The 21,738-nt window shown below is 35.6% G+C and overlaps 1 protein-coding gene across 1 annotated transcript in view; it reads left to right on the forward strand.

Moving 5' to 3' along the window:
- Positions 1-21,738, forward strand: part of ACTR2 (actin related protein 2) — a 35,768-nt gene that overhangs the window by 5,248 nt on the left and 8,782 nt on the right. Inside the window, exons 2-7 of the mRNA XM_004470968.5 lie at positions 1,859-1,969; positions 7,601-7,816; positions 10,836-10,908; positions 15,458-15,594; positions 17,991-18,140; positions 20,681-20,826. Coding sequence (XP_004471025.1) covers positions 1,859-1,969; positions 7,601-7,816; positions 10,836-10,908; positions 15,458-15,594; positions 17,991-18,140; positions 20,681-20,826 — 833 coding nt within the window. The remainder of the gene's footprint in view (positions 1-1,858; positions 1,970-7,600; positions 7,817-10,835; positions 10,909-15,457; positions 15,595-17,990; positions 18,141-20,680; positions 20,827-21,738) is intronic.

Genomic DNA, 21,738 nt, shown 5'->3' on the forward strand with positions numbered 1-21,738 from the left:
TTTGAGGAGATATTGTAGGAAAAAAATGAACTAGTACTCCTGAATTATGTTTAGTCCCCCCTTGAGGTAGGAAGTCTATTCACATTCTTTACTATCAACTGCTGTACAAATGGGGAGGTTGGTATGAACAAGCAGGTTATCACCTATTGCATATGCCATCATGTCACATTAACTTCTGCATTGAAAGGTAATCCAATAAGAATTACATTACACTTTTAGAAATGGGTGGTTATCCCTGAAAAATGCCCTAGGCTTCATGGCTCAGTGGTAAGCTGAGGAGGTCTAGGTATTGTGGATTTGGAAGAAGAAGACATATTTGAAGAGTATGTTTTATATAGATTCTAAAATGTAAATATGAGCTGGGAGGATAGAAATTCAGGTGGTATTGTGAAAATGAAATTCCTAATTTCAGACAGATTTTCCATAAAAATAGTTTTAATCTGCTCAAGTCATGATTTTTAACATTCCAAAAACCTCTTTATAAAAGAAGAATGACCTCTAGGCAGCAGAATGTTCTAGGCTATTTATAATTAAATGTAGTTCATCAGAATTACCATTGTAGAGATCTTAGAAAATATCAGAATTTTATATTTGGGAGGGTTAGTGAGAAGTCAGTGAGTCTAAGATTGTTAAGATTTACTACCATCAAACAAAAGCTATTTTATGTCAAGGAGTAGGTTAATAGTTTCTGTCCACCTTTGTTTTATTACTGTCTTGTGTCCCATTCAGCTAGTGTTTTTAGTCCTTAATTCTTCTAAGAGAATGTGTGGTTCCTAGAGTCATAGAACAATGGACTTTTTCTGAATATTAAATATATTCTTGATATTAAAGTTATTGTAGTAGCCTATTCTCAAGTCAATAATATTTATTGATTAGTAATTTAATGTGCATCTGCTGTGTGGCAGATACTATGTTCTCAGACACCTGGGGTTTATCAATAAACACAAAAATCCTTGCCTCATGTTCCTTGATTAAAAAATTAATTGGAAAGAGAATATGATTACATTTCCTTTCTTGTATAGCTTCTTCCTCCCATCCTGTAGTTTAAATTGCTTTTTCCCTGGAAATGTCTGCTTAAAAAAATAAGACTGGGGGGCGGATCCATAGCTTAAGTGGTTGAACGCCTTCTTCCCATGTATGAGGTCTTGGGTTTAATTACCAGTACTTCTTAAAAAAATAAAGAAATAAAAATAAGATTAAGCAAACTATATTACTGGCGTAAGAATTGAAAATCCTTGGTTCTTCTGTAATGGACCTTGAATCCTTTTGGTATATCAGTTTCTTAAGCAGGATCATTGATGTGTCCTCCTTGGGAAGTACATTATCTGAATATGAAATTATGTTACCTAGTATTGTTAAATGAATTTATTTAAATATTCCAGTAAAATATTAATAACCAAAGATGCCAACTGAAAGCTTATTTTCATGTGATACAGGTCCAGATGCCATTTCATTTTCCCATTTTCATTAAGTGAATTGCACAAGATGAATAAAATCCTACTTTAGCATTTGAAGCATTAGTGTTGCTCATTTTCTAACATTTCTCTTTTTAAAAATACTTTGAGTTTGCTGAATGAACTTGTCCATTCCCTCATTGCTTCTTGAGTGACCACTATGTGCCAGTGTCTCTTCTAGGTATTATGCTCTGGCTTGAACAAGAACTCCAGAATAGTTAATGCCATAAATATGGGAAATGAGTTGATACAGTAGAGTGGGCAGGTGTTGTGGGTGATTTGAAAATTTTGAAAGTCTAAAATATTGTATAAAAGCAAAGTGGTATTTTCAGCTACTGTTTTTAAGTGGGTAAGTAGGTTAGTAAATATCTTGATACTAATTTACTTTTATTGTTTCCTTCCAGTTTGTGAAGTGTGGATATGCAGGCTCTAACTTTCCAGAACACATCTTCCCAGCTTTGGTTGGAAGACCTATTATCAGATCAACCACCAAAGTGGGAAACATTGAAATCAAGGTAATATTTTATTTATTGATAAATGAGGATCGAAAATTGAGAGGTGTTCTTTAAAATACGTAGTAAAAAAATATGCCATGAAAAACAAAGGGGAATCTCTCATTTTAAATTTCTCTCAACATTTGAACAAGGGCAACAGAAGTTAATTATATCTGATTTTATGTATGGCTCAATGCCCTTAGTCTCTAAATGGAATAAAAATACTTAAGTTTGGTATATTGATGTGAAATGCTATATTAATGACTTAAGTCCTATTCTATAAAATAATTTTTTAGCAGAAATAAGCCTGGTATTTTTGTGTTTCAATTCCATGTATTTGTTAGTTATGTCTGTCTTTTTGGGACCATAGACTTTTTCTTTCCATATTCTCATGGCCTGATTCCCCTACTTTTTTATATAATTAGTCAGAAAATCACAGGATGTAAATTGCATTTGTTCCTCTTTTCACTAATGTAAAAACTGACTTCCATAATTTGCAGAAGGAAGCATGCATCCTTTTTTAGCCTTGCATGATTGATTTTCCCATAAGACGAGAGGAGGGAAGGTTGTCGTTGCCTACTCACTGTATCTAACCTCAGAGACTCTACATTAAGGATGATACGTTTTTCTCCCATATTAAATGGATCAGAAATCCAGTGGGAGTTACATTATTTTAGAAGAAAGAGAGAAATCGAGCCATCAAAAGGGTAATGGTCACCAATTCACGTAACGTTTTCAGGGGCTTAGGGATCAGGTTGTACAGAATGCAGAGAATTTAGGGACTCTGCTAGTGAATTTGTGAACAAGCAAGTATTGTTGATCCTCTCTAAACAGTCTTTAGGAAGACATCCATGAACTGTCAGGTTATAAGTCATTTGAAATAGGAGTTTGGAACATTTGTTCGTGATATCTAGGAAGGTAGCGATAGGTGGTAGAGATTTGCTATTTGATAGCTCTCTGCTCTTATGACTAGAGAATTGAAATAGACAGTGAATAAAAATAAAAACTGAAACTGATTAGCTTCTGTGTTAGTTTTTTAAAGATTTAAAATAGTGAATTATTCTGGCCTTTGTTTTATGTTACCAAAAAGGGGGAAAAAAGGGACATTCAAAATGAGGTTTTGTTTTTGTTTGTTTTTTTAGGGTCTTTTCTATTGGGAAATTTATAGGATTCCTTATTTTCTTTTTGTGAACTCCTTTCATTCTGAATGAATTCAATCAAATGAACTTTGACTTAGAATTTAGCTAATAATACAGTATGGATAAATTTCTTATGAAGTAGTAGAAAGTAATATTTTTTTATTCAGTGACAGGCTTTTAAAGAAGGGCTTTTTTATATACTTTATAAACTAAAATTTTTTGCGATAATAATGTCACATATAGCCATTTTTATTCTTCAGCGTAGGCATGAGTAATTACACTCTCTTCATGCCCACTTTCTTGCTTTTTAAGGCCAAATGATAGAAATCAAACTAATCAATATTTAATGACATTTTTGCCAAGGAATTTCCTGGTAGCATTTGCTTGTACGGTTTGTTATTCTGTATTCTATTGACAATCTGCTCAGTCTTTTAAGCCTTTCAAGTTATATTGTTCTTCCAGGAGAAAACATTAAACGGGACCTGTGTCAAATTTAAATTGAGTGCTAGAGCTTAGAAAAACAACCCCAAACTATCTAACCCTCTACCTGTTCTGCTATACCTTTTCTGTTTTCATTTATTTTCCTTAATTAAAATTCTTAAATTCAGTAGTGAATTGAAGAAACTTGACTTTTTGGAATTCCTGTACCTAGTAGATTAACTTATACTTATTTTGTCTTTTTAGCTAAAGTGTGATAGTAGACTAAAAAATTGGAACTTTAAATTGTTTGAGTACATTTCCATTCAAGAGTAATAACTGTCCATGTTAATTTGGCCCTAATTATTAACTCCATAAAATGGTAGTAGTACTGCACCTGACCTCTACCTAATTTGTCTCTATTGCTTGTATGTTTAAAAATGTCAGTGAGGATTTTATTTAGGCCTTTTCTGACTCTTACTTCTACCTTCTCTCTCTTCACCTTTCTTGACCTGTTGAAGTAGAATAACAAAAAGATGGTAAGTGAGGTAACACACATGCTCTCTGTTTGTTTTCCACTTTTGCTTGGTGGGACAGTAGTTGTTGTTTTGTGTCCCTTTAGTATTGGGGAGGGGGGGTAATTCCATATTTTTATTTTAAATACTTTGATTTTTAACCTTGGTCATTGCTTCAGTTTGGTAGCAACTAATTCAGTCCTATTCTCTCCTGATTGCATACAATGGACCAAACAAAAACTAATTACTAACATAGTTTTGAATTGCTTTCCTTGTGTTTCTTGTCGATGAATGTTACAATTGAATGGAATGCTGTATGCATAATAGAAACAAAGTGGCTTAATATAGGATATGGAGTATGATCCAAAAAACAGGAGAAATTGTGATATTTGGATAAATCCACTTTATTGACCGATGCTAAATTGATTATTGCCTCTCCTAGCCTATATATATATATTTTTTTGCATCCAATATGGTAACTTGTGGACTTAGTAAAATGAGTCAAACTTTAATATGCACAAATGGGCTATAGAAAGAAAAGAGACTGACTTGTTTCCTGTACTATCCTTGTTGATTATCTGAGAATAAAAGAAAAAGATGAAGCAATTGTAAGGCTTTTCACAAGCAACAGATTCCTCCCCTCCTCCCCCAATAAATACCATTGTGTTGCTTTTTTCTTTTGAACTGGAGCTTGCTGAGCTCATCGCAGACAACTGATGTTTTTGTTACATTTTCTGTGAGAGTCTAAGTGCTTCTATAGTAGGTATTTAGTAGGTATTTTCAAATTTGTTTGCTTTTTAAAATTTTTAATGTTAGTTGTAATCAGCTTTGACAAAGATGACTATTGGCCTTAATACTAACATATTTTAACAGTAACTGTGAAGTTCTCTTTTGGGTAAATAAAAACATTTAAAAGTGGAGATTCCTATATTGTAAATAAAAGATGATGCATTTGTCTTAAATCCTAAGTAAACTAAGGAAAGAGTATACATATAGAGAGCAGTGTGGGCTTGATTGAACAAATGTTCTTTATGGAATTTCCTTCTAGGGAATTTTAATTGTGGTTTTAAAGTTGTGTTTGCTGTTTTCTAATTTAAGGTAATATGGTTCAGAATAATTCTTGGCAAATATCACACTACCTGCTTTTCGTAAAACATAAATGCCTTTAAAACAGCATCTCTGACAGTTGCTGTGACTTTTCATTCCTACAGGTAATATAAGTAATGGTTTAATCTTGAGTGTCTGTTAGTAAAGCAGGTGGTGAAAACAAAGCCTGATCTGATCACTTATAACTTGTTTCTGAGGGATGAGGGCAAATTGCATGACTTTCTTAGCACTTTTGGTTTTGAAGCTAAAGTGTTCCAGGGATGATTATATATATGTTCTAGGGTTTTTTAATAAAAATTTTCAATTTATCTGAATTTTTAAATTGAGTAGCTTGAGCTACTGAAGAAATTTTGTACTTCTCAAGTAAGTTAATATTTTCTTTCCTTCCACTTCAAATTTCTTCATTATTCAGAGGGATGGTAAGGATACACAATGCCAGATGCTTCTTTCAATTAATCCTTTATAGCGTATGTGGTCCTAGAGAAGTAGCTACATGATGCTTTTGTTTTGAGTTGGCATTGGGTCAGATATATGTAAACTTCTATTCTTGGATGGAATGAAAAGTAAATATTCTGATTAAATCAGATCAGACTTATTCCAAATTGGTTAAAATAGAGTTGTGAATGTATAATGATTATATAAACCATCTAGTTTATCTAATGTATTACCTTGTACAACATGGAGAAATGTTAAATTCTGATTTATTCTAGAGGGGGAAAAGTAACAGAATTGTGCATTAAATTAGATTTGTTAATGGCCAAAAGTAGTATATTCACTTGCAGGTATAGATTTTCCCCCCAACATTTTATTAAGAAATTTTTCAGATGTTCAACCAAGTTAAAAGAATTTTATAGTGGTACCTATACACCCATCACCTAGATTCTGACAATATTATTTAATATACTAACTTACCTATTTAAATATCTATCCTTCTGTCTTTTTTTTTTTTTTAATGTATTTCAAATTGCAGGTATTATTGTACTTCCTAATACTTCAACATAAGCATATCACTAAAAAGAATTCAAAAATAAAGACTTTAGTTTTGCATTTCCTCACAGGTAATTCTAAATAGTTAATATTTAGGAAATTTGAGTAGTTATGATAAATTAATTTTATAAGAAACTAATTGCAGCAGAGAAGTTTTAATGAACATTTCTGCCATCTACTTTAACTTTGTTTTCCTTTTTTGTTGTTGCTTTCAGTGGATTTTCTAGGAATTTATTTTTTAAAAGGGGCTTCAGTCTGGTTTTACCGCTGATCTTTTTTTTGTAAATGCTGTTAATTTTAAAAACCTTTTGAACTCATACTTTTTTCAACCCTCCATCTCAAGACATCTCATGTTCATTTTGCTGCCATTCCTCTTCACTTCCCCATATTTTAAACCTAAGGTATTGTAGCAAATAGCTGTTTCTGATAACAAGTGCATTTTCAATTGCATTCATCTCTATGTATAGAAATTAATGTTACTTAATGTCGTAACGAGTTGATTTCTAAAATAAGTTTAAGTTCTAGGACATCATTAGTCTTATACATATAAAATTTGACTTTTCAAATGTGGGTCATCTTAAGTATGCTCTCATTGGAGACAAGACTTGTGAGTATGCTGCTTCATGTGTGATAGCACAGTTTTCCAGTATTATACTTTTAAGATTGAAAATGTTGCTCATGAGATGATTTTAAAGAAAGGTCATTTCCCTATGTCCTATCTTTTTTTGTATCTATGCATTTTCATTCATATTAGTGAGGTATATATAGAAACTTTATTTAAATTCTACTTCAGGCATATGTAGATTGAAGTTTGTGAAATTTGCCACTTAATTGGTGCATATATGCATTATTATAGTATGATAAAGAATCATTTTATTTTATTTTTTGCTTCTTTCATTATGCTTTATAGTACTTTCATCATTTTGATATTTTGAGCAAAGAAATGTGCTGCATGCATTGAGCATTTTTCTACAAGTTTTTTTTCCCCCAATGTGCTATTTCACATATCACAGGCCTTATTTTTTGAAACTTTGAGCAAAAGAAACAGATGAAACCTCATACAAAACTCTTCAAAATAAGAAAATATGGGGTTTAATTGTGCTAATGCTCTTCTTTTGAAAACCTAACTATTAAAGGTAAGGTCAATTTATTAATTAAAACAACATTGTCAGGGAGTGGGTATAGCTCAGTGGTTTGAGCAACTGCTTCCCGTAAATGAGGTCCTGGGTTTGATCCCCAGTACCTCCTAAAACAACAACAAAAATTGTACATGAAAATTTTATTATCATGATGAAACTTTGCAAGACATTGTTCTTGAAAATAAAGATTTTTTACTTATGGAATGGAAAACTTTATCTGAAAGTACCAGAAAGATTAAATTTAATTATTCTCAAATTTTTTGAAATAGCATGGGAATATAATTTTCTAAACGTATGTTATGCAAAAATTTGATTGGTCTAAAGCTTTGATATTATATAATTTTCTAGGATCTTATGGTTGGTGATGAGGCAAGTGAATTACGATCAATGTTAGAAGTCAACTACCCTATGGAAAATGGCATAGTCCGAAATTGGGATGACATGAAACACCTGTGGGACTATACATTTGGACCAGAGAAACTTAATATAGATACCAGAAATTGTAAAATCTTACTTACAGAACCACCTATGAACCCAACTAAAAACAGAGAGAAGATTGTAGAGGTAAGTTTTAGATAAGATATACATATATGTGTTTCTGGTGGAATGTTAAAGCAAAACTAATGTCTTTTCTCTTATTGTTACTCTGGATAAGGGGAATAAAAATAATTTGTTTTCCCTGGATCCTATTTATTGAGCACCTACTATGTGCTAGTTGTTATTGTAAATAGATTTATCAGTAAATAAAACAAAAGCTTGCTGCCATGAAGTTACATTCTTGCAGGAGAAAACAGATCATTAAAATAAGTGAGTTAATTAAGAGGTCTGTTAGAAGGTGGTAAATGCTAAAGGAAAAAGAAATCCAGAAGAGCCTAAAGGGATGGGGAGCGGAGGGTTGCCGCTATATGTAGGATGTGGGGGTAGGCCTCCTTGAGAAGGTGATGTTTAAACAGAGACAAGGCAAAGGAATTAGCCAGGATATAGGGGTGAAGAACATTCCAGGCAAAGGTCAAGGTTTTAAGATGGGAACATGCCTGGCATGTTTGCAAATCAGCACAAAAGCCAATATAGCTTGAGAAGTTGGGGGAAGGGAGAGGAGCAGGAGATGAGGTCAGAGAATTAATGGGAGGTCAGATTATCTAGGTCCATGAGGCTTTTATTCTGACTGAAATGAAGGCTTTTATAGGGAAGTGGCATGCCCAGATTTAGGTTGCTCTGGCTGCTATGTTGAGAGTAGACCACAGGGAAGAAAGGATAGAAAGAGAGAGACCAGTTTGGATGCTTTACAGTTATCTAGGCAAAAGGCAAAGATGGTTAGGACTATGGGTAGTATGGAAGTAGTGGCAAGTGGCCAGCTTATGGCTATGTTTTGAAGGTAAGGTCAGAAGAATTTTCTGATGGATTAGATTATGAGAAATAGAGAGGAGAGGGAAGTCAGGGACGACTCCACAAAGTTTTTGGCCTGAGCAACTGGAAGGATGGAGTTACTGTCACCTGAGGTAGGGAAAGACTGAGATAAGTAGAACAGGATTTTGGGGAAATGATCAGGAATTCAGTTTTGGGCATAGTTTGAGATCCTCATTAGACATCAAGCAGAGATATGAAGTAGATAGTTGTGTGTAGAAGACCAGAGTTCCCCAGAAAAATCTGGGGCTGGAGATATAATAAACTTGAGAGTTACCAGGATATAGATAATTTGGTTCTCCAAAGAAGTGAGAGAAGACCAAGGAGATAAAAGGAGCCTGCAAAAGAAGGCTGAAAAGGCTAACGAGGTAAGCAGTTACAGAGGAAAGAGCAAGAAGTCAATGTTAGTAGCTTTCTAGTTACTACTTAATGGAAATACTTTACTTTTATGAATATACTTAAATGTTTGAAAATTTCAGAGGGGGTATAGAAGAGATTGTTATTAGATAATATTTTTAAAATCTGACTTAAAGCCCAATTTTTGCATTAAATGTTGCAAAAATTTGAGGCCTTATACAGAATTTACACCATTCCTTTGTGGTTCATATTTTAATACTCTTATTTGCTTGTGAGTGCAAATGTGGCTAAAGGACATGCCCAATTTTATTCTTATCCAGAAAGTTGTTTTAGTACTGTATCTTTTAATAGCCTTATAAATAAAAACACTGTAACAGATTTTCAAGTTTATATGTGTAAATATGGCATTACTTCCATTTTCATCCCTGCATAGGAATAGGGGTTGATAGAATAAAATACTAGTCAGAATATCTAGTTGCTTTATTGACAAGTATGTGTTTCAGAGTTGTAAAATTTAAATTCTGTAAGTTTCTCAGTGTGGACAATTGTGGAATTTCTAAATATCTAGATATTCAGAACTGAGTCAGCCCTGTCAGTCAAGGAGAGCTCACTATAGATGACCCAAAAAATCATGCAAAGATGTTCCCAGCTGGCCTGGTCTACAGAGAAATGAGCTGAGCATGAGTGTGATCAGAGAGGCCAAGGAAGGTCCTTCTTCCAACGGAGTTCAGCTGGGGCTGGAGCCACAGCCATGGCTCAAGTGGGGAGGGGCAGGCGCAACCACCAAGCATTTCTATATTTGCCAACAATCAGAAACTTAAGAGCATTTATTTTTGTCTTCCTGTTTTCCTCTTTTGCTGATGCTGGTTTTGTTTTTTCTTCTTTTAAAATCTCTAGGGGTAAAACCACCGTCTTGGCCCAGGATGGGGGAGAGGTTTAGGAGGCCTAGCAGTTCAGGGACATCAGTTAAGAAAGTCTTATCAAATGCAGAAAGTTTTCTTTCACTCTAAGTAGCTATTAACTAAAACACTCAGAAGTGTTTATTTTTAGCACTTATACTTAGGGATGCAGTAGGTATCTAAAATATGCTCAGAATTAGAGCCCTGTGGGAAGCGGACTTGGCTCAACAGTTAGAGCATCCGCCCACCACATGGGAGGTCCACAGTTCAAACCCCGGGCCTCCTTGACCCGTGTGGAGCTGGCCCACGTGCAGTGCTGATGTGTGTAAGGAGTGATCTGCCACGCAGGGATGTCCCCCGCATAGGTGAGCCTCATGCGCAAGGAGTGCTTCCTGTAAGGAGAGCCACCCAGCGTGGAAGAAAGTCCAGCCTTCCCAAGAGTGGCACGGCACACACGCAGAGCTGACGCAGCAAGATGACGCAACAAAAAGAGACACAGATTCCTGGTGCCACTGACAAGAATAGAGGCGGACGCAGAAGAACATACAGTGAATGGACGCAGAGAACAGACAACTGGGATGGGGGGGGGGGATGGGGAAGGGGAGAGAAATAAATAAAAATAAATCTTAAAAAAAAAAAATTAGAGCCCTGTGACTGGGAGCAGGTATAGCTCAGTGGATGACCTTGGCATGTGCAGTCCCTGGTACCTCCTTAAAATATTGGAGCCCTGTGATGGCAGGACTTTATAGAGAGGCAGGGGGAACTGATGAGAATGAGGTCTCTTTCAGGTCCCTTTGATTCTGTTTGGGCATTTAATCCACCTTGTGGCCATGAGGAAAGGATATAAATAATTTTCTTTATCTATGACATTTAAAGATTTAAACTTTTCTAAATACTAATACATCTTTTTCTTTCTTTCTCAGGTAATGTTTGAAACTTACCAGTTTTCTGGTGTGTATGTAGCCATCCAGGCAGTTCTAACTTTGTATGCTCAAGGTAAGTGAAGCTTAACTTTTAGACAATCACTTCTGCAAACCCTTATTGAGTACATTTTATGTCAGAGAAATCTGGTTTGTCAAGTTATTTATACATCCCAGAAAAAGCACACTTTAAATGTCATGTACATTTTTCTTCTCTTTTAAACAATGAAGGGCTTTAGAGACTTACCAAGAATTTTTAATAGGAGGGTAACCTTTAAGCTAGTTTAATTTTTTTTTTAAAAATCTCATTAGCCCAAAAAGGTTAAGTAATTTGCTCAAGATCATCAAGTTAGTAAATGATAAAGTAAGGATTTGAACCCAGGCAGTTAGGTGCCAGAGGCTATGCTCTTTTTTTTTTTTTTTTTTAAGATTTATTTTATTTATTTCTCTCCCCTTTCCCCCATTGTCTGCTCTCTGTGTCCATTTACTGCGTGTTCTTCTGTGTCTGCTTGCATTGGTGTCATGCGGTACCAGGAAACTGTGTCTCTTTTTTGTTGCGTCATCTTGCATTGTTAGCTCTTGGTGTGTGCGGTGCCACTCCTGGGCAGGCAGCGCTTTTTTTGCGCAGAGTGGCTCTCCTTGCAGGGTGCACTCCTTGCACATGGGTCACCCCTACATGGGGGACAACCCTGTGTGGCACAGCACTCCTTGCTCATGGCAGCACTATGCATGGGTCAGCTCACTACATGGGTCAGGAGGCCCGGGGTATCGAACCCTGGAGCCTCCTTATGGTAAGCGGATGCACTTACCTGTTGAGCCACAACTGCTTCCCAGAGGCCTTGCTCTTGATGGCTACACTACAGGGTCTCTTCTTAGGCTATTTCAGTTTTTGTTTGTTTTTCTTCTATCTGGTTGTGTCATTGTCTTTTTGGTGCATTGCTTCGTACGTGAGGTCCTACACCTCTCCACGCTGATCTTAGGCTATTTTGAAGTGATTTTTTTTTTTTTTTAAAGATTGGTGTGAGATCTTTTTAACATTTATTCCCCCCTCCCCACCCTTGTTTTTGCGCTCGCTGTCTGCTGTCTGTCCATTCATCTTCCTTTGTTGCGCCATCTTGGTGCGCCACCTCTCCATAGCGTGCCTGTGGTGTGGACCAGCTTGCTTTTACCAGGAGGCCCTGGGAATCTGGGAGCTGGGACCCAGTCACTTGAGCCACATTCATTTCCCTAAAGTGATTTTTTATGCATAGAAGATAAACATGGACTTGGTCTGCAGAATGGGCTCAAGTAAAAAAAAAAAAAACCCAAAGATCCAAAAAAGTAAAATACCATACTTGTCAAGTATATAATAGATTAAATAGAAAAGACAAGTTTGAGAGTATATTCCTAATTTTTAAACTGGAGTCCATAGAGGGCCTACCAGGTTCTCTTGGTATTGCCATTAGCACCTGTCTCCCTGTCTGTCAGGGGAATGACATACTGGCCATGCAGGAAGAGTTCTTTATTCTCATGGTCTTATAAGTTCAACAAGAGTGTTTTGGGAATTTATGGGACCATTAAATATATGTCAAGGAGTGTGTTAGACATTTGTAATGTAAAGATACCCTTGAGGAACTTAGAGTCTAATGGGAGAGAAAGTAATAGAAGCAGGGGATTTCAATTCAGTATGACCACAGGCTTCTGAACAGACACCTGAACCTAGTATTAGTATTTAAGTAGTGTGAATGACATATTATTTAGAAATACATATTCCTTTGCTTTTGTTGCTTGTTTGTTAACTTTAACAGACTTTAATATTATGGTTATCTATCTGATCCCTCACATGGATGATTTTTGTTCAGATTACAAAAAGTCACCTTACGAAAAGACAGCCAGGTTTTTGGTGCTTTTTGTTTGGTTTCATTGCGTGTGTGTGTTTTTCCCCCCCTGAGGAGTTACTGGGGATTAAATCCAGGACCTTGTACCACAGGAAGTAGGCGCTCAACCATTTCCACTCCCCAAGACCTTCAGTTTTTAAATGTAGGTTTAATACTATATGTAGATATGTAGACAATACTTAGAATCATATGTTAAAGAGACTTGATTGATTCACTGATTATAACATGCCATGTTCTCTGTTAAGCAATGAGTAAGCCAGACATGGTTTCCTTGCCACTAAAGCAATTACAGTCGAGCTGTGAGTAATTTTTCCTTTGCAAAAGGAATCAGAAATCACCTAAAAATTATTTTGTAAAGTGGAAGGTAACACTTGTATCTAGGAGTTATTTCATTTTAAAATACAATTCCACAAATTATTTTAGAAAATACTTTGCAAAAAATATACATTAAACATTTTTTGAGTCTTAGTTTGAAACCCATAATAAGAGTTCCACTTTGAGGTGCAGGGGTAGAGGTAGGACACTTCTGCTGAAATGAGTTTTTGTTTAAAATGTATTTGAATAACATTTACCTTAACACATTTTCTAGCAATATTCATAAATTAATTATTTCCAATGGAAAGATAATCCTTTCCTGCCTTGTAGCTATTTTTGTTTAACTGTTGAATTTTGAGAAATGGTAGTCTGTTAATATTAACAAAATAATTCCAAATCATAGTAAAATTCTCCCCCATGTAAACAAGGTGAGATACCAGTTTGAAGAAAAAAAAATTGGATGGAGCATTGGGAACCCTGGAAGGTTTGTGAGTAAAAGAAGTGACATGGAGTGGGTGTGGCTCAGTGGTTGAATGCATACTTCGCATGTATGAGGTCCTGGGTTCAATTCCCAGTACCTCCTTAAAAAAAAAGGTGGCATGGTGATATAGAAAGTGTGTTTGGCTATATGGTACAGACAAGATCAAGGGGAGTGACTGGAATTAGAAAATCTGGCCTGGAAGTTAGAGTGAGCGAGCAAGGAAGGTATAAATGAAAAGGTAAAAATTAGATTGAATCTTAAACTTTAGAATTTGAAGTGAAAAGAAGGAATAATCCAATGACAGCAGAAAGTTGGCACTGAAAGTCAGTGTGTGCCGGGAAGGGCTAGGGCTAGTGTGTAACCTGATGGAAGTAGAGGTTGGGTCAGAAGGACTTTAATTGATGCTGCTGAGAATATTTTTAATTGATGGTGATTAATTATTAAATAATTAGTAAATAATTGATTCCTTTTTTTTTTGGCAATGGAAAGTCTCTTTAAAAGAATGCAGCCTTGAAAGGCAATTATGAGTTTTATGAGGCTTACAACAGCAATCAAGGGAAGACAAAATTTATCAGCCTCAAAAGGAGATAACTTGATACTGTATTCTTAATTGTTTTGTATGTGCTGCGTTTAGACTTACCTATGGCAAAGAAGGCTTTTTTTAATTAAAGGAAACAAATTCTTGATGAATCACAAAAGACATATAAAAGCTACAAATACGCCTAAAAATTTCTCAATTCGGGTCACAGTTGCTGTCACAAAGAAGTAAATGGAATTCCTCTCCTTTTTTTTAATATAAAAAAGTACTTTAGCATGTGTTGCAGTTTCACCACTACAGTAAGCTGGTTTACAGATGTTTCCACTAAGCATCACAATAAAGAGTACCATGTACTATCAGGGGAAAAAAAGAAATAAAAAACGTAGTTTGAATAAATGTATTCAAAGATAAATCATTACATTACAGTGCATGCAAGTTTGTATTAATGAAAGAAAGAAGAAGAGAACCTGTACATGGATGGGAAAATAATAAAATAATGGTTAAGCAAGTAATATATAATGCATATTCTGGTTTAATTTTTTTTTTCCTATTAAAAAATAAGAGTCATAAGAAGGTTTTTTCCCCCTGAATTAACTCTGGTACAAAAGGTGAAACACATAAAAAAAAAAGAAAAAGAAAAAAGAAAAAAAGAAATAAGAAAGGAAAAAAAAGGTGAAACACTTATTTTGGAACCATTTTTACTTTTAAATAGCAATATGGGAAACAAGACTGTAGCATTCAGCTGCTGCTGTACTGTTCTTTTATGACAAGATTTAAATTACATAGTACTCTTTTAAAACTCCTCCCACCCTCAACAAATTTGCCCTTCTGGTTTCGGTTGAATAATTAAAGTGATCCTTTGGCAAGCCAAGATAAATTGTTCTCAGGCTTCTAGCTATCTAGTACCTATATGCGCTTTTCCAAAACAGCAGAGTTTTGGAAATATATTATAATGCTAAAGAACTAGTTTATTTCAACAGGACCACTACTACTTTTCTGTAATAGTCACCTTTCCCAGTGGTTTTCATAAAAGTTCTCCATGATGAGTTAGAAAATTTCACTTCTCAGGAGTTTTGGAGCCAAGGTTAAGTTGGGAAGAAAAATAAAAAATTGTATAAGCTTTTAAGAATGTTGTAATTTTCAGTCTTAGTATCTCAGGGTCTGTTTCTTTCCATCTTCAAGGGGAGAACATAATTAGATGAAAAGTCTTACAGGAGACACATGAGAGAACACTGACTTTAGTATCTGTCTATTAGAAACCATTTGCAAAATAAAGAACTAATAAAGAAATGCTGGTTTCTAGACCTTTCCAATTGGTTAAGTTGTTAGTTTGGCTTCTATACTAGTATTTGACAATGGCTGGCTTTGATTTTCTGATCTGGCTTTTTCTTTAAAACCTCCTTCTCTTACACAGGTTTGTTGACTGGTGTAGTGGTGGACTCTGGCGATGGGGTAACGCACATTTGCCCAGTATATGAAGGCTTTTCTCTCCCTCACCTTACCAGGAGACTGGATATTGCTGGAAGGGATATTACCAGATATCTTATCAAGGTAAGCAAAAAGGAAACAGCACAGAAATTAGATTTTGTAGTTCATGTTTACCAACTTAATACAAAGTTGAGTGTACTATCTCAAGGTGAGAGCACATCTCTGCACCATTAGAGAAATTACTTAGTTATCACACTGTTCATATAAAAATCCATATTGCCACACATGATCAGTGGTATACTACAGAAGGGAATACTGGTTTCATTACATAATTGTATTTGCTATTCCTAAGGAATGGGCAGGTCGGGAGCTGTTTCAATGATGTAAGAGACAGTGAAAGTTCCTTGGATAACTTAGGCTGCCTTTTCTGCCTTAAACCTTTCTTTGAACAGGTATATTTTAAGTCATAACCTTGATTATGTTGTCTTTTCTTGTCCTTCCCCACAAAATACAGTGAATAGTGCATATAATAATATTTGATAAAAATGGGGTCTAGGCGTGTCAAAACTTTAGTGTTTAGTAATTTCCACGGTATATTTCCAGTTTTTAGTGTTTACTGTTTATAGTTTATTTATTTTTTAAACATTTATTTTATGTATTTCTCTCCCCTTCCCCCCATTGTCTGCTCTTTGTCCATTTGCTGTGTGTTTTTCTGTGACTGCTTCTATCCTTATCAGCGGCACCGGGAATCTGTGTCTCTTTTCTTCGTGTCATCTTGCTGCGTCAGCCCTCGTGTGTGCGGTGCTACTCCTGGGTGGGCTGCACTTTTTTCACGTGGGGTGGCTCTCCTAATGGGGCACACTGTTTGCGCCTGGGGCACCCCTATGCAGGGGACACCCCTGCATGGCATGGCACTCCTTGCGCACAGCAGCACTGTGCATGGGCCAGCTCACCACATGGGTCAGGAGGCCCTGGGGATCAAACCCTGAACCCTCCATATGGTGGACAGACACTTGTCAGTTGAGCCACGTTTGCTTCCCTATAGTTTCTGAATGTAATTAATTTTGAAATATTGCTGGAGAAATACATAAAGTCTTTATTTGGAGATGTACTTTTTTAATAATGAAATATAAAAGTGAAGAATATTTTTTTTACCAGAATTCATTTAGTCCATTCTTTCTAGGGCAGTGATTCTCAACCTGGGATGATGTTGCCTTCCCCCCACTCCCCAAGGGGAAGTTTGATCATGTCTGGAGACATTTTTGGTTAGTTATAACTGAGTAAGGTATTACTAGCATCTAGTGGATAGAGGCCAGGGATGCTGCGAAGCATCCTGCAATGAAGAGGACAGCCTCACAGCAAAGAACTGTGAGGTCCAAAATGTCAGTGGCACTGCTATTGAGGAGCTCTTGTTCTAGGGTGATGCCTTTGAATGTCCCAACAATTTATTTATCATTCCTTTTTTTAACAAATGCTGTTGCCTCCTAATATGTGCCAGACATAGTGTTAGAAGCTTGGGATAAAATTTACTAGGATTTAATACATATATTTCATATATAGAGCATTGATTATATGAGAAAATTGCCAATCTCAAGAGGTCAGTGGGAAACGGACTTTGGCCCAGTGGTTAGGGCGTCCGTCTACCATACGGGAGGTCCGCGGTTCAAACCCCGGGCCTCCTTGACCCTTGTGGAGCTGGCCATGCGCAGTGCTGATGCGCGCAAGGAGTGCCGCGCCACGCAAGGGTGTCCCCCGTGTGGGGGAGCCCCACGCGCAAGGAGTGCGCCGGTGAGGAAAGCCGCCCAGCGTGAAAAGAAAGAAAGTGCAGCCTGCCGAGGAATGGCGCCGCCCACACTTCCTGTGCCGCTGACGACAACAGAAGCGGACAAAGAAACGACGCAGCAAATAGACACCAAGAACAGACAACCAGGGGAGGGGGGGAAATTAAATAAATAAATAAATCTTTAAAAAAAAAAAAAGAGGTCAGTACAGTGTTATTAATACATTTTTGATTGGTTATCACAACTATCTAAACATTAGTTTTTTGTTTTGTTTTTTTTAAGTACTAGGCCTGGGGACATTGTATGTGGAAAATTGGCCCCCGGTGCTCAACCACTAAGCTACACTGGCTCCCCCAAATTAGTTCTTTTGTTTGTTTTGTTTTTAGGAGGTAACCAGGGTTGGAACCTGGAACCTCCTACATGGGAAGCAGGCACTTAACTACTTGAACTATATCTGCTCTCCACAAACAGTACTCTTTTTAAAGCTACCTTGTTTTTCTAGCTCATTTTATCCATTTATTATTCACGAAGTGTTATAGCTACCTTTGTGAAACTGTGAAACAAATATAAGTCAATTTATGGCAAGTAAAATCCTCATTTCTGAAAGACTATAAGAGCTGAGCATCTACTGCCCATTGCATTTGGCATTTATGTGACATGTTTAATGAGTAATAACAGCTTTTGCAAAATTGAACTCATTTTGGTCTGTTGAAACTTACTGCTCTTTTTTTGTACTAGCTGCTTCTGTTGCGAGGATATGCCTTCAACCATTCTGCTGATTTTGAAACTGTTCGCATGATTAAAGAAAAACTGTGTTATGTGGGGTATAATATTGAACAGGAGCAGAAACTAGCCTTAGAAACCACAGTATTAGTTGAATCTTACACAGTGAGTATTTCAAGTTTATAATATAAATACAGTTTATAAATGAGCAGCCTTGATTATTGGTGTCTGTTTAAGGAAATTCTCTTGGAATCCAGTATTTTTGTTTTAGGTTGTTGTAATACGTATTTGTGTGGCCTTGAATGCCTCTTCCTACATTAAGATTCTATGAATTAAATTATTTTAGGATGCCATATAATGCTATTTAAGTCTAACACAATTATAAATTATTTTTCTACCTTAGGATATAATTAGCTATGCTATATTATTTTGAGATTCTAGTGTCTGGAATAGCATTTCCCAACATGTCTTTTACAGAATCTTATTTGCCCAAGATGTTAATAAGTATCTCACAAAAATGAAAATGGTTACATTGTCAAATACATGTGTCAGAGAATACGTTTTTTTTCCTTTACTGCAAGACTTCTAAGAGCCATTGTTATGCTAATATGTGCAAGACTTACTAGACTACAAGGACTCTATGGCATTTCATGGGACTAGTGTTCTAAGAAACATGCTTTGGGAAGTGGTCATGTAGAATATTGCTTTAATAGTTCAGTATGTGGCAGTCTTTTCCTCGCTTACTATTTTGTAATGTGATGTTCAAAACAAGTGTTAACTTGAAATTGTAACCTCTGAGTTTCAGAACCTAGTTATAGCTTACAGCACCAGGGTAGTAGCTCCTACTTGAATTTTAATGAGTTACCATCTTAAGCCTGTTAAAACTTCATTTGAGTATTCAGTACATTTATATCTCATCCTTGGTCAGTTATTACAAAAATGAAATAACATAATAGGCAATAAAGGTGAATTTTCTTAAATCACCTAATCCATGTTAGCTGTGTACATATTCATAAATATGTGCGAAGCAGTCATTTAAAAATAACTTTTATTTTTAAAAGACACTGATCCAAATTGAGTATGGGCTTACATATATTAAATAAATCAAAAGACTGAAAAGGAGCAATGGTGTCTGAGTACTTCACTCATTTTTCTGATTTTATGAAGTTACATGTATAGTTTAAAAATCACTCTCAGGTGATCATTTTTCAGCAAATATTTCTTGAACAGCTTCTGGGTGCCAAATACTAGTTTTGGTGCTGGAGGAAGCAAGGAACAAAAATCCTTATTTGTGGTATACACAATATATCAGTAGTAATAAGTGCTACAAAGAATTAAAGTTAAGTTAGGAGCTAGAAAGTAGCAGTGGTGGGGAAGGGAAGGAACCATACAGTTAGTCTTAATAATTCTTGGAGGTAGTTGGAAAATTTAACCACATGTTGGCCAGTAGCCAAACATCCTGAGCTGACACATGTCTCAGAGAGGCTTGAACTGTATAAGAAAGGGGGTTCGCTAATAAATGTGTGCACCTTAGACTGAGGTTTTCCCAGGTATATTGGGTGATTTCATGTGATTTTTTTTAAGGGTAAAATGTTTGAATCAGTATCTTTTTTTTTTTTTTTTTTTAATAAAAACTTGGAACAATCTAAAAAAAATTCTGGACTTTTAAAAATATGTGATTGCTTTGCTTGTCTTTATAAGTTACAGCAAATGTGAACTAAATGTTTTAAGAAAACTTTTTTGTGGTACTTTGTCATATTGGAAACCCAGTTTTGTGATTAAATATTTTTTGTAATTATATTATTATTGAATATTTGATAGAAATGTTCATGTAAAATTAATTCTGGTATCTCGTATAGAAATGGGTCAAATACCAGCATACACTGAACTTGCTTGTTACTTATCAATTCAGTGATTTTGTACAAAACAATTCAGTGAATTTGTAAGATAGCATAAGAAAGGGAGTATCTACTTAACAATTCTCATTTAATTAAATATAAACATGATGTAACCTAAGCACTTCCTGCATAAGGTCATGCTGTTAGGATTATATCTATCAGATGTCACTTAAAATTTAATAGTGAGGAACCTACAACAGAATTACTTAATTAAATGTAATCTAGATCAGTGTTCCTTAAATTTTTATCATAAAACACTTACTACTGAATTAAGTGATTTCACACAAGTAGCATTCATGCTATAAAGTGTTTTGATGGCAAAATAGTGAAGTTTCAAAAAGTAATTTGCTGAAATATTTAGAAATAATTTTATATAAAGTGTTCATTCTGCATGGTAAAAATATCCATAAAATTACAAATGTGTTGAAATAAGACAAGCAGCACAAACACATACCAGCAATCCTCAGATGCAGTAGCTGGCTGGTTGGTGCTGCCTGTGTTTGTTTCTCTTGCTGCACATACAGCTGGATAAATGCTGTGCTCATACATTGGTGATTTTGCCAAGAATTTCCTGATATTTGGGCATGGCCTACCATTTTTTAAAGGCAGAATAGCGAATGATAGTAGGAACAATAATCTAAATGTAGTTAATTTTATTTTACCTTCCCCCCCAAAAAATATATAAATAAACGTTGCTGGTATCAATTTTGTTTATAGAACAGCTGGGTTTGAAAGAACTAGTGTTCTGCAGAATACTGTTTTGAGAAATTCTGAAATCCTGACTGCCTGGTTATTCTTGGTTTCTAGCTCCCGGATGGTCGCATTATCAAAGTTGGGGGAGAGAGATTTGAAGCACCAGAAGCTTTATTTCAGCCTCACTTGATCAATGTAGAGGGAGTAGGTGTTGCTGAATTGCTTTTTAACACAATCCAGGCGGCTGACATTGATACCAGGTACATTAGATGTAATGGTTTCAAATGGTGGTCAGAAGGGGTTGCAAAGCTATTTATCAGAAATAGATGGAATATATATAGTTAGACGATTGTCTATTATCTCATTCATGCTTTTCTTTTGAGTAGATAAGGAAAATCATTTTTTTGATAGAATGGCTCTGGATGTTGGACAGCATATTATATATCATGTCTTAGAAGTTAGTTTTAAACTTTTTATTTTGAAATAATTTCAAATTTACAGAAAATTTGCTAGAATAATGGAGACTTCCCATACATTCTCTTGCCCAGTTTCACCATTTTACTAATTGTAGCGTTCTATTTGCTTTATTGTCCTCCCAATTTTTTCCCTAAACCATTTGAGAGTAGGTTGCCCTTACCAGTCACCTTTACTCCTTAATATTCAGTCAAAGACAGTGTATATAACCACAGTTCAGGAGATGTGTTGTTGACGTACTTTTGTCTACCATCCATATTTCACTTTTGTCCATTGTCCCAGTAATGTCCTTTATACAATTTTTTTCCTCCATTGTAGGATCAAATCTGGGATCACACATTATGTTTAATTGTCATGTCTCTAAGTTTCTTTTTATCTGATTGAGTTCCTCTGTTTTTCATGACATTTGTCTGTTTTCTTATGATAAGTTTCCAGTTTTGCATTTTTGGCAGGAATATTAAACATTCTTAGGATATCACATTCAGAAATTGTGCTTTCTGTTTGCATCTTACTGAAGTTTTCTACTTTCTCTGCTATACAGTTTCACCATTCTCCCTTTCATAATTAATAAGTAATTTGTGAAGTATCCCTTTGAGATTATATAAATATCCTACTCAAACTTGGCCCTCCACCCCCACCTTTTTTAGAATCCATTGATGATTTTGCCTAAATCTGCTTTTAGTGTGATGGTTGCAGTT

This window comes from Dasypus novemcinctus, chromosome 17 (genome assembly GCF_030445035.2).
Source record: "Dasypus novemcinctus isolate mDasNov1 chromosome 17, mDasNov1.1.hap2, whole genome shotgun sequence".
Classification (NCBI taxonomy): domain Eukaryota; kingdom Metazoa; phylum Chordata; class Mammalia; order Cingulata; family Dasypodidae; genus Dasypus; species Dasypus novemcinctus.